The sequence below is a fragment of the Egretta garzetta genome, unplaced genomic scaffold, assembly GCF_000687185.1.
Source record: "Egretta garzetta isolate BGI_Z169 unplaced genomic scaffold, ASM68718v1 scaffold61, whole genome shotgun sequence".
Classification (NCBI taxonomy): Eukaryota; Metazoa; Chordata; class Aves; order Pelecaniformes; family Ardeidae; genus Egretta; species Egretta garzetta.
The window spans coordinates 903864-917949 of record NW_009258620.1 but is presented as its reverse complement, the minus strand read 5'-3'; the positions used below and the strand labels follow the sequence as shown (position 1 = coordinate 917949).

The 14086-nt window shown below is 36.2% G+C and overlaps 1 protein-coding gene across 1 annotated transcript in view; it reads left to right on the top strand.

Annotated features, from left to right (window-relative positions):
• The window catches only part of PRKCZ (protein kinase C zeta), a 67130-nt gene that overhangs the window by 38103 nt on the left and 14941 nt on the right, over window positions 1-14086 (top strand). The window contains exons 7-14 of the mRNA XM_009648121.2: window positions 659-740; window positions 1458-1507; window positions 3498-3686; window positions 6697-6794; window positions 11196-11282; window positions 11984-12119; window positions 13047-13134; window positions 13884-14003. Coding sequence (XP_009646416.1) covers window positions 659-740; window positions 1458-1507; window positions 3498-3686; window positions 6697-6794; window positions 11196-11282; window positions 11984-12119; window positions 13047-13134; window positions 13884-14003 — 850 coding nt within the window. The remainder of the gene's footprint in view (window positions 1-658; window positions 741-1457; window positions 1508-3497; window positions 3687-6696; window positions 6795-11195; window positions 11283-11983; window positions 12120-13046; window positions 13135-13883; window positions 14004-14086) is intronic.

Here is a 14086-nt window from a genome sequence, read left to right as displayed (position 1 = left end):
TCCCTCTGGGCAGGGCTGCTCTCGATCCTTTCTTCCCCCAGCCTGTATGGATACCGGGGTTTACCCCGGCCCAGGTGCAGGACCTTGCACTTGGCCTTGTTGAACCTCATGAGGTTCACACAGGCCCACCTCTCCAGCCTGTCCAGAATAGTCCTACATGTCTCACTATGAGTTGTAAATGAGACCAGGGTCTAAATGTACTATAAAACTATTTGGTATTGTGATCTTTCCTGATTTATGTGATAACCTTGCATAATGAGTAACAATTCATGCTTTTTAAACAGGAAAGGAATATGCCAGTGCTCTAAATTGAGAGTGTAACGTGCTGAAGTGTTTACTTTGCAGTTCTGTGTGAAACAGACTCAGAAGTCTTAAATAGAATTAAAGTTTGAACTTTGCAATAAAATGTACTAATCTTAAGACATCTAAACATATGTTGTAGTTGCAGAGAACAGTTGATACAGTCTTTAGACTTTTCATAGGCTGCTTTTACAATGCATTACAAAATATTAATATTTGGAAATACTTTCTACAAAATCCAGTTTTCATTCAGGAAGATACAAATTGTGTATTGTAGTTGTATGGCAAGGCATACTCACTTAAAAAGGGACTCCATAAACCAGTGTTGTTTTCCTATATAACTTATGTATTTTGCAAGGATTCGGTCATGCCTTCCCAGGAGCCTCAGTTAGATGATAAAAATGATGAAGTTGACCTCCCTTCAGAAGAAACTGATGGAAGTGAGTACTTTCTTATTAAGTTGGAATTAATGTGTTGCCCCACTTGGAGGCCCAGTTTCCACTGCTACCTGTTTGGCTTTTTTTTTAAAGCTTACTTTGGATTAGTTCTGGTTCAGTCCCATGGAGTAAATGCTCATTAGGGACTCAGTTACAGTAAATGTACTTCTGAAGCATGTAATTTGGTCAGGTTTCATCCTAAATTCATGTGCTCTGAAACCATTCCAGAATTTGAACTTAAGCACGGAGTGATTGGAACAGTAGATTTACTTTTTAAAACGAAAAAAAACCCTGCACTTCAGATCCAGGCTATAATGCTAATCTAACTGCACCCTCAGACTTTAAGTATTTCTTAATTTTGTGCCATTTGGAGTACTCCTTCTAGGTTAATATTTTTGGTGGTTTAGCCTGTCTTGTTTTAAGGGCCCATTTATCATCCCCATTCTCCCAAATTACTCTGGCTTTTGTCAGAAACTATTATGAGCTCAAAGGTTCATTGATCAATTTCTTACGTCTCAGAGTTGGTTGTTTCTGCAGTGCCCTTAGGATCTGCTGTCAGGATTACAAGAATAAAGTGGAAAAACTTGATCAACTGTCCCGTAGTAATTAAAGCAAACTGCTGACCCTCAGCTACTAAATCAACTTTCCATTGATCAATTTTTAAAATTATTTCTAATGAGGGCTTTAATAACCACACTACTTGTTTGATTTCTTTTCCAGTTCCCTACATTTCTTCGAACAGGAAACATGACATTAAAGATGACTCTGAGGTATGCTTTAAAAATACTTTTGTAATTCACACTTACAGACTTTTAATCATAACAACTTGTCATAAAATAGCTAATTATTTGTCCTACTTTTTTCTGCCACTTTTTAAAATCTGTTTTCTTTCTGAAAGTTGATTTTTTTTTTTAAGCATTTTTGTTGGATTTTTCAGATTTCTTCTGTATACAGCCCTTGTTATCCCAGTCGTGATGTGAGAGAGACCTTTTTTTTTTCCTCTCTTCCATTCATGTTGGAACAACAGTGATTTAACAGAGGGTTTGACTTTATCGGTCCTTGCAACAAATGGTGGCTTTGACATTGTCTTGTCTGCTCTCTCTAATGGATGTACACCCTTTATCACCCTCAGGCTACTTCTACAGGCTATCATTATGAAAGTTGGTTCAGTCCGATAATACATTAACTATCAAGCTCTCTGAGATGTTTCATATAAGTACCACCTATAATTTATAGACAGCTCCTGTGGAAATACAAGTAGAATAACATACACTTAAACTCTGTTTTAAAGCTCTTTTGTAGATGGTCTGACACAATCTCTGCATCCCAAGAATGTTATTCCCTTAAAGCAGTTTGAAAAATCCTAATATGCTTTAATTCTAAAGCGCTTCAAGACTTCTCTTTTAAAAATGCTTCTGGCATATTTAATAAATAGGATGCACTCTGCAGAACACTAGCAGTTAGTTTGTTAACCCACTTCTCACAAGCATGCACCTTTTTTTTCCTCTACCTCCACTACAATACTTGTCACTACCATTATTTCACACTTGAGTAGTTCCTGCTCTTGGGTAAGTGACTGTCTTATTTTCGGTCACATGTCTTTATATTTTATCTCAAATTCAGAGATGGAAGGGTATACATTTAAAACAGGTCAGAGAATTTTAATTGCTATCTAGAATTGCTGACTTCTGCTGTGGTTAGTGTTCAGGTAGATACTGTTTGTGTTTAAATTTTGGTAGGTGCTGTTTGCCCTGAATTCTGCTACTCTGATTTTCCCACCTTGCTTTTGAGCTGGACTAAAATTTAATTTAAGATATCCTACAGAGAGGAAGTGGCATTCTGCGAGCTTTAACTACAATCTTTAAGCTCAGAGCAATCTCTTCTAATAGCAGTCAATCCTAGATCAAGATTCTTTATATAAATACTGTCCATAGTTCAGCAGAATGCTGATCTGTCTACAAGTACAGTAGTATGAGGTCAGATAAAAATAGGCTACAAAGTATGTCAAAGCATTGTATATATTGGTAAAACATGAAATGTCAAAGTACATGCTGCACTTGTCTAGTTCAACTGCTTGATCTTCAGTCTCACATGTTTACATCTAATTCCAGCACACATTCAAAATAAAATTTAGCTGTTTAAATAATGAATTTTAAAATAAAAATCTTTGTAGTGGAGTATTTCCTGCAAATTCTCACATTTGAGAAGCTGGCATGTGCTCCTCTATGTTCCCAGGCACACATTAGAAATCTTCATTTTCATTACAACTGTAATGAACTTGATACAGACAGCTGGTGCCTAAACTGAAACCGAGACAGGTATATTCATTAGCAAGTCACTGTTTCCTTATCTGTCCTCTTTTTAGACAGCCATTATTAATTTGTATTACCATACCTGTCAGAATGTGAAAGATGCTCTTCAGTTAGTGCAAAGGATAATTCTATATGGCCTGCAGTTCAAGAATTTGAATAAAATTTCCTTTCTCAAGGCATTGCCTTCTGTTTTCCAGAAGGGAATATTAAATGTTTCATTGAACGAACTACTGCCTTGTATAACACAGTAACTTTTAGCAAGAGCAAACCCAATACCAACCAAACATTTCTAAACAAACGTGTTACACTCAGCCATTCAGATCTGTGTGCCAGTGGCGATGGCCAGCAAACTCAGCAAATTCTGTCCAGTGGTTGAAGACCTCTTTGCTTATCAGTTACTTGTTATGAAAATATCTTCTGTTTCTAGCATCTGTTTCTTTTTATACAGGATATCAAACCAGTCATTGATGGAATGGATGGAATTAAGATTTCTCAGGGGCTTGGACTACAGGACTTTGATTTAATCAGAGTTATTGGACGCGGAAGTTACGCCAAAGTTCTTTTAGTTCGGTTAAAAAAGAATGATCAAATTTATGCTATGAAAGTTGTGAAAAAAGAATTGGTCCATGATGATGAGGTAAAAGTCTGTGTTAATTGCATTCCATTATATATTGTAAAAACTTAGTATGCTTTAACAAAAAACATTCAACTAAGAAAACAGCAAGGTTTTAGGCAACATTTCTGTAACAGAAGTTTTACTGACTTTTGAACTCATCTGTCATCAACTGTCTGCATGAAGCACCAAGATTAAATCTGAGAGAAATGTCCCTTATTAAAATAACAGTAACAATTATTACAGAACCTATGTTCTAACCTACATTAGACTGCACATGAAAAATACTCCAAACTGGATGTGCTAATCTGTAAGTGATAATATAAAAAGGGTGGAACTTAGGCACTTAATTTTGAAAGAAAACAAAGATGTTTTCCAAGGCATATGAATATAGGTGCAAAGTATTGTCTGTATTTCAAAATAGGAGCTGAAACTGTGTTCTTACAGTTATGATTATAGAGCTTATGTGTAAGTGACACAGTACTCTGGAATATCTTTTTTCCACGTGTTTAAAAAAATTATGCTACTACCTCTGAGGTCGCTATGGTTTAACTGGCATGTAAAAAAAAAAAAATCTGTCTGCCACAGAAATCGGTGCTGCATTTCTCCATTATTTTCAAAATCCTCTTGAATTTTTTTAATGCAGGATCTCAGTTGCACAAGATTGGGGTCGGGGGAGGAAGAAAAAACCCAACCCTCCGTCTTTTTCCTATAGCATTCACATTTCTTGAAAGGTGCAGATGTTATATCCATTCCATTTTTTTTGTAAACGTGATGAACCACTCAGAGCAAGCAAGGAAGGCAGATTTGAACTACCTGCAATGCCATTAGACTGGAACCTGCCATGTTAAATAACGGCACAGGGAATGGGGTAACTGGAATGCATGTGGTCAGACCCCAGCCCTGATAAAACAGCCGAGAGACCCGACAGCACGATAGCAAGTGTTGTCAGGCTACCAGCTTCGTTGGAACGCTGCAGTGTGACATGCTTAGGCAGGAGCGGCAGTGTGCAGGATGGGGTGCATAAAGTATGACACCATTAAATATTTGAAGAGTAAAGAATTACTGTGTCATCCTTATGGGTGGAATCCCAAACTCTTCATAAGATAAGAGATGGACAATCGGTCTCACCTCAAAGGGAATTTCTTATATAGCTGTTCTTACAATAGAAAGTGAATTTTTCAAATGGAATGCAATTTTTAAGCTGATGATGTTATGTTAATTTTATGCTGTTAGGAAGGCTGGATTTCTTGAAAGTAGGATGTTGGGGGGAAAAAAACCAAACCACATTGGTTTAAGTACTATTTGTGTTGGTAGTTTCAATCAGTTTCTCTGGCTGCCATTTTTGTCATTATTCCACAGGCTGGGGTTAGGAGAGTAAAGTTCTAAAGTTCTTCTAAGACACTTTGGCTTGTTCATCTATTTGGTCATAAAAAGAAACACCAAAGATTAGACTGTTCTGTGGTTAATTTACTGTTTCCTTTCTAACATGGTTTTCCAAGAAGGTAGAAGCTAAAGAATGAGTTATGCAGTTGTTCTTGAGAATCAGAGGCAGATGAGAAAAGTCTTCCTTGAATAGTGTGTCTCATAGATAATTACATAGAAGATTGAGCTAATTGGTTTTTCTTTTCTATAAGATAGGCTGTATAATGAAATTCTGAGAATTGATAGGAAAGTCACTGAATTCTGTGAACGCATGAGATATTGCAAGTAATGGAAATTTCACCTTGTAAGTGTTCCATGGAGAAAGAAAATCAATTGCATAGCAAGTATCAATATGTTTAAATCAGCTAGTGCTTTCCAGGTAGTGGTTGGTATTGGAGAGAAGTAAAGGTTCTTTTCTAAATGAGATTGAAGTAAATGGAATGCCTGGGCTTCTGCTATTAAATTTTTCTAAGCTTATTCTTGTTAACAGTAGTGCACTAGTATAATACTAATGTACTAGTATACAAGTGCAATAACAAAGGGGTTTGTTTAAAGAGAAGCTCATTCAGTAAAACCAAGAAGAAATGGATGTGTTTATTGTTTTATTCCAAACTGGATTTTTGGCTCAGGGTTGGACCCAGGTTTACCCTTCCAAGGTGTTCTGTCTTCAGGAGTGTCTGAACACAAAACCTTATGGATTTATTTAATTTGATGGTGATGTTTCTTGATTTCCTTTGAGACTTTAGTTTCACTAACTATCCTTGACAGGGAGGCCTGGTTTCTCAGTGTCTGTCTTTGTTGTCTCCGGATTGGTTGGAAAGCTGGAAGTACCTGTTGGAAATGGAGAATTTTTAGAACAATTACATTTCAGGTTTGTTGGCAGGGTACTGAGTGTTTGCAGGGTGGGACATGATCGGTGTATTGCATGAAGAGTGAATATCTACTGCGAAAACCAGTTGTCCATAAGGTTTACATTTTGTATGGTTCTATGAAAAATGATGAAATACTTTGTTATTACAGATCTGAATTTTGCAGTGCTATGCTAGCATCATTCAAATTTTGGTAGGTTTTTATTTTATGGTATTACACTGGGTATTCAGGACTTCTCCCTGTTGAAATATTAAAGGTAGTCTGTGATACTTTTAAGAATGATTTTGGATGGACAAATGAATCAGGTTTTTGTAGCTTCATTGAATTAATTTTGAATTTCAGATGAGAAAATGAAGTTCAGTTTATTTGAACCTTTTAAAAACTGGAGATGCACATTGCTTGTGTTACTGGCATGAGTTGCTTCAGCCTTAGGATCATTTATCTAAGATAACTGAATTTATTTCTATGAGCAGCATATCAAATATTGCAGATGTACGGTATTTTAAATGGCTTAAATTTTGTGCAGACTTTTCTAAATGGTTAAGAAACTTCTGAATATGTAATTGAATTAAAATGTTTTATAATTTCCTCCAGATTTTAGGGGATTTTGTCTTTCTGAAGAACATATGTAACAATGACGATATATGTAAGGGAGCATAGATGTTCACAATTTCTTTTCTGGGAATACCCATGGTGGTTATCCAGCAGGAGTTCTGATTGTTCAATTACTCTATTTCAGGATATTGATTGGGTACAGACAGAGAAACATGTGTTTGAACAGGCATCCAGTAACCCATTCCTAGTTGGTTTACATTCATGCTTTCAAACAACAAGTCGGTAAGAAAGATCTGAAATTATTTTGTTTTGCAAATCTTGATCATTGTACTAACTGCTTCTCATAAAGCAAACGTAACCACTGCCATCACATAGTCAATAATTTTTGGAAGGAAGCATTAATATTGTCAGGGATTCACTGCTACCACAAAGCCAGTTCTAGCGGGGTAGCTTTGCCAGTGTGGTGTGGAGAAAAAGGCGGAGTTTTCCAGGTCTGGGTCTGAAGGGAGAAGATGAATGAGGATGAGGAGGAGCTGTGTGCTGTCTTCCCGAGCACAGGCCGTGCGGCTTCAGGAATAGGAGGATGGTACCAGGGTAAAACAGAGCTGCTCAGAGGGCCCAACTGTAGTTCTCAGTTCTTCAAAATAGCGTAAGAGTTGGGCTGCTCAGTAGTAGTAGTTTTATATAATAACTTGAAAACCTACATGTCTATGAAGTATTTTTTACTTATATAAGACTTAGGAGCCCTTAGCACATATTGATGAAGTATGCGATTTCATTTGAAAATTGCTTAATAAACTCTTAGCTACTTTGAAACACTAGGGTTTTGTCCTTGTGTGCACAATCCGAAGTGGATTATTTGCTTCTTATTTTTCAATTGGAATATGAAGAAAATCAAGGAGAATGTCCATAAGCATGCCCATGCTTATGGATGTCACTGGGGGATTTGGATGTGTGTGGGGTTTGTGGTTTGGGTTTTTTTTGTTGTCACAGGCACCTGTTTAGTGATACACTTGTATAATGCCTAGTGCCATATGTATTATAATCAGAAGACAAAAATCATTCTCTCCGGCTTACTTGAATGGCATGTAGTGTAGAGCGCATACAGTTTTAAGAAGCTTTCATGGATTATCTAGTCATTTATCTTTAAGAATAATCACTTGTTCATTACAATGTGTAGTATCAATTTTTAAAATACGAAGGCGTGCACTGTACCATTTCTTCAGTCGCCAAACTTTTAGCCCCTTAATGGTTATAGTCATAGGAAATAGCATTTTCCTGGCAGGGAAAGCATAGCTAAGATAAAGGAAGTAAAAAGGAGGAGTCTTCTGAAGGTATGTGTGCTAGGGAGTATTTTGGAGCAAGGAGAAAGAATGATCTCCAAAGGTGACTGACTACGGATTTGACCAAAAGAAATTTGTCTTGCAGACCAGGGGGGGTGGGGGTGGGAATCTTTAGACAACTAACAAACTGTTGTGAAAGGCCCTTAAGTTAGGCCAACATTCACAAACAACTTCTCATCAAATCCTAAGTAGTATTGAACATCTAATATAAAAATTAAGGCTGTCAGGCAGGGTGAAGTATCGAGAATGAGGTTTCTTATAAATATTGGAAACAAGAAAAAGGCTGAAGTCAGCAATAGGAAGATTCTTTGCCATGCCACATTCGTAGTTATGCTCACGTAGTTGAGAAGCAGAAATAGAAAAAAACCCACCATGCTGAATGTAGTCAAAGCTTGTATCTTTAGGAGTCCTGTTTTTCCAGCCTAGCTTCACCTTGCAGTGAAACTATAGGTTTTTTGTTTGTAACTTCAGTGATTTGCCATGGATATCATCGAATCATAGAATGTTTTGGGTTGGAAGGGACCCCTAGAGGTCATCTAGTCCAACCCCCCTGCAGGAGCAGGGACACCGCTAACTAGATCAGGATATAGCCGTAATGTCATCAATTCACAATTTGGTTATAGCTGTAATATTATAAAATCACATTTATGACCTCATTACAGGAACAAAGAGAAGCACGTAACTGATTTCAAGTGAATAAATTCATCAACATCAGATTGTGTTAACTGCCCAAAGAATACAAGTTGTAATATGAGAATAGTTTGTGTCTAAGTGTACTAATGGGGGGGGAGGGGAGGGGGAAGGTTCCAAAGGAACATGTTCTTTCTCTTAAATTTAATTTTAAATAATTTTTTAAGATAAAAGAAATGTGTACGTAAAGATGCTAATGGTTGCTAAATGTAGCTGTTTACATTGTTTCAGATACTAGCGATCCTTGTTGTATTATCCTAATAAAATATGTGTATTGGGCTTGCCCAGAATTGCCAGATAAGCATTTGCCAAGGATGGCAACAATCTGAGTCCTCCATCCTGCAAAACCATTGGGGTTTGAGTAAATTCTTCTAAAACCAGCGAGGACTATCAGTATGCACACACTTCTGTGCTTGAACGTGACTTGACCCAAGCAACTTTACATGTTCTGAGTGGTGATAAAGCATTGGAAGCTTCTAAATAGGACAGGAAAGTTGGAAGTAAAAAAAATACCAGGAATGCTGTAATAAAATACTCATGGCATTGTTATCCATTTTATTGTTTATTTAATTTTAGTTTAGTGGTTTTATTCTTGGGGGGAGGCCACTGAATGACTTGCAAGCTGGGTTGTGTCCAATAATTTTTCCTGGTTTACCTTTTAAGTTTTTAACAGTTTAAGTGTTTCAAATGAAGAATTCTTTTCAACTGAAAAAAAAAAAAATCATCTTTAATTGTTACCAGTTGGAATGTTCTGAGAGACTGGAGCTTGTATTTTCCCAAATGGAATGTTTTCCAGTGTGTGAATATATGGAAAGGAGTTTTCAACTCATGGAAAACTAGGTGTCTAAGGAAAGACTGCCTCCTGGGAGAGCCGCAACCTTCATAAGAAACTCACTCAGCGTGTTTCTATCCTGTAGGTCTCTCTGACCTTGGCAGCATTGCCTGGATCATATTTTCCCAAGGATGAAACCTTTCCTGCAAACTGTAATAGAAGTCTTTTTATATGGCTGATTCCACCTATATTTCTTTCCCCTACTGACTTTTCTCTTGTTTGTTTTGAGAAGACTGTTTCAAAAACTTGTTCTACAGAGGAACTAATAAGCCTTGACGCTGCAGCCTTTCTGTGCCCAGATCTTCTGTTTAGGGAATATGCTACGTAGGGAGTAACAGAAGTGGGTCCGTTATGCTTTCTTTTTAATTCACATTCATCTACAGATAAAGGTCTTGGCAAAGTCAAGGGAAGGTGGGATTTCATTGTCTGTCCTGCTAGCTCACCAGATTTAGTTTTCATCTCTGATAAATACTGGACATATGTGAATTGAGACTCAGTCCTCAAATTCTTTAGTCTCAGTCTATCGATAGAAATGAAGCAGAATGGGTTTTTTGTCTTCTAGGAACTGTATCAGGAAGAGTTCAGTGATGCTCTTAGGGTTTAATAGAAATAGTCGTGTATGTGTATATTAATAATGTGCTAGATCACGTAATTAGTTGGAAAAAAGATTGTGTCATATGCTATTTAGATAAAAATTACATTTTTTCACAAGTGAATTTGGGTTACATTGCTCTAAGTGAGTCTTATGTCCTCTTGCTTTCAATAGATCTGTTTGAGCTTTTCAGGAACTGAAGCAGCACAAGCAGCAAGCTTCATAGTTATGTATTTAATATCATAAATGCTATAAAACATATCGATCTCTGTAATAGTGCCAGATATTAATTATTGTTAATGATGAACTAATTGTTAAAAGATGGTGACCTTCTAGTGGCAAAGCTATATCAAAAACAGAAATGAGAATTTTCAGAGTTTTGCCCATGCAGAAATCTTGTTGACTTAGGTGTATATAAACTACATTTCGTCTACAAAGCTCTTCAGATCTGATGCTGCAGCTTGGCTATTAAAAAAGAACAATATTTAGCCAAGCAGAATAACAATTTAATTATTGTATCAGGGTAAATCTTGATGCATCTTTTAAAGTATTTTTTAATCTTAAAACCTTTATTTTAAATCAGCATTTTTTTCAGGCAGGCTTGGTTTTTTTGGTTGATCAGATGTTATTCAAAGCAGTATGCTCACTGATCAAATTTTATACTATGATTTTTTTCCCATGAAAGTTAAAAGAATCAACACCTTTGAATAGAGATAGTCATGTTACTGTTGTTTTGTCTTTCAAATTAATGATAATTTTACCTTTTTTAGATAAACTTTCGTTTTTGCCATGTGTCATCATCTAGCATACTTCCATGAATTTGCTATTCTTTCTAAGTAGTTTTAAAAGAAGTCTATATATCATTACATGCTTAGGGCTTTATTTTTTTTACATCTGTCACCAAGTGAGTACCTCATTATATTGGGAAATGCTGTTGTCTTCTGTACTGTTTCCATAGTTCTGCAAGTTTCACACTAAACTGTAGCCTGTTGTATGCAGCTGCCTCTCCTCTACATTTAGTCTGGCATTTAAATAAAGGATGTGATCCTACATAGTATGGATCAAATAAGTACGCTCCTTTGTTCTCTTAAGTAGTTTCCGTAATTGTAAGAAATCTAAGTGTAATTCAAGAGTGGAAGTGAAAATGGCTCAAATTGGAAGGATAAGAATAGTTTTTCGTCTTGAGAATTTCCTTGGAATCCATTAATTGTGTTATATACTTTCAGATTGTTTCTTGTCATAGAGTATGTAAATGGCGGAGATCTTATGTTTCATATGCAACGGCAAAGAAAACTTCCTGAGGAACATGCAAGGTATTTCACTAACGGAGTTAAGTGGGGTTTTTGTGTTGTAGTGGTTTCATGTTGTATGAAATGCTTTCCAAACTTTATTCCGTAAAAGAATATGAAGAGGAAAGAAAGAATGAAAGAATTGGTTCTTAAGTTCAGAATGTCCTGCCCTGGGAAGAAATGCTAATTTTATTTTTGTGGAGTATATGTATTTAAAGAAAACAAGCAAGCATTTCATAAGTAGTAGCAGTTATTCCTATTTACTTTTTTTTATTGCTTCATATTTAGGTAGTGCTTCTTTGATCTGTTGATAGAAGGTGTAACTGTTCTACTTATTGTGGTCTTAGTTTAAATTAATATGCTATTGGTGGGAGAAGAAAAATCTATTTCACATGGCTTTGTACTACAAAAAGTCTCATTGTAACTTAATAAGCTGAAAATACAGATCTGTGTCATACTTGGAATTATCAGAAAAAATCTGTAGGGTAAAGAATAAATATTTTCTAAATTAGTAGAATGAAAAAATAATTTCCCATATTCAATTTAAGGAATGGTTTTACAATATGAGATCAGTGTCCTTAATGAATAAGTGTAGCTTCTTTTTGGTGTACTGTTGGTAGGGAAAAGCTGACTGTAAAGTGCTGGTTTAAGAACAGATTTTTTTAATTGCACTAGCTTTTGTAAAATCTTAATGCTAATATGAATTTTCTGCTTTTTAATTTCAGGTTTTATGCTGCTGAAATTTGTATTGCTCTAAACTTCCTCCATGAAAGAGGCATAATCTACAGAGATTTAAAACTAGACAATGTTCTTTTAGATGCAGAGGGCCATATCAAATTAACAGATTATGGCATGTGCAAGGTAGGATTTTTCTTAATTTTCTTTTGTCACATTGTCATTCCGTAGCATATTTCTGGTTATGCTTTTAAGTCAAATACTGCCTCCAGTGATAGAGAAAACCAAGGAAAGTTATGTTAACACTAGTGTTACTGAGCCCAGAATTTGCTTGTGGAATAGGAACTTTATTCTGGAAAAATGACTGTTGAAGATTAGAGCCACATTTTTAATTTTTTACGTTGTCTATTTCAAGCTGTTTGGCCTGTTGGCCAAGGTAATTTCGTTTATCTAGTCCAGTTTCCTATGTGACCCAAGTTAGAAAATTTATCTTTGACAAGTATGTTTTTAAAGGGGTCTTTTCGATCTCTTAGTAACTGTGCTCCTGTGAATATGGATTGTGCCCATCATTCTCTGTGGCTGGGCTGCACAGATTATTAACCAACAGGGGCTCTCTAGTATCTCAGGTCTTGGGCTGCAATCTTTGGCACCGAGAGGTGATTTAGCGAGCTTGTCTCATTCCCTCTATAGAATAAATATTGCACCAATTTCTAAGAATGCTGGACTGGAATGTTTCTCTACTATCAAAAGGCACAGGTTGTGGGGCTTCACTTGGAATGCAGCAGATACGTTAAAGTTTGATTCCTTCATTCCTAAACCCAGTTTTTTTCCCCAACACCTATTTGAAAAGGAATTGATCTGAAATTTTTGGAAATGTATCTGTAAATAGTAAGCAAAATGTTGTTACAGATGTGTTGTGACTCAATTTTAATGAATTTGCTGAAGATAAGCTGTAAAGTCATAAGCCAGCTTTAAGCACTATGAGTATTTCTTTTGCTCTAGCATTGCCTTTTTAAAAGGAAGGTCTTTGGACTTGGCTTTATAAGTCTAATTAAGGGAAATTACCAGAAAAGGAGGTCAGCTTTTAATTTATGAAATGATTTATGCATGTAGGAAGGTTTGGGCCCTGGTGACACTACAAGCACTTTCTGTGGGACACCAAATTATATTGCACCAGAGATCCTCAGAGGAGAAGAGTATGGTAAGCTGTGACTTGACTAAACAATTTGTAGTTCTAATAAATCACAAAGCAAAGTTCTACTTGTAGGTTGGTTCAAATACAATTATTTTTAGATTTCCGCATTTTTGTGCCATTATATGTTGAGAAAATTGAATGCTTGTTGTACAGTTCAATTTGTTCTGAAATGAGAAGGTTATTTTTGTTTGTCTCTTGCAATCACTCATTTCAGCTGCTTTTAAATCGTACTTTCCCTGAAAAATAACTATTAAATGATACTGTGGCAAACCCAAGTGCACTCCCTGAAGAACTTGACATCCCAGCTACTATTGTCCTCCAGACAAGGCTATAGAATGCTGTAATAAAAATCTATTGCTCACGCAGAAGTCAAAAGTGTAATAGTCTTTTTAGCCAGTGGTGGTGTTCATGAACTGATCTGATCAATAGGTTGAATCTGTCATTTAGTTACATTATAATGTTCAACTTCTTTTAAAAAAAAAAAAATCTGAAGATTTTCAGCTTGAATACCAATTTTCATTGAAGCATTGCTGTGTGGCAGATACCTACAAACTCCTATACCAATTACCTTTGTAATCCTAATTCAGAAAACTCTGAAATCTCATCCGGTGATAGTGTAATTCATGATGCCCGGCTCCAGTGAAAGTAGAGAACTTCAGTACTTTGTAGAATTAGGCCATTAATCTTCATTTGCATGAGAGAGAAGACCTGAATTCAAGGAGTCCTGGCTGAAAACCTGCTCTGAATATTTACAGGGTTCAGTGTGGACTGGTGGGCTCTTGGTGTGTTGATGTTTGAAATGATGGCAGGAAGGTCTCCGTTTGATATTATTACTGACAATCCAGACATGAACACTGAAGATTACCTCTTTCAAGGTAATTTGTTATGTTTTTCTTTCTTGGGGGAGAAATAATGAAAATTAGCAGTTCCAGTAGGACAGTTAGGTTTTCCTTTTCCA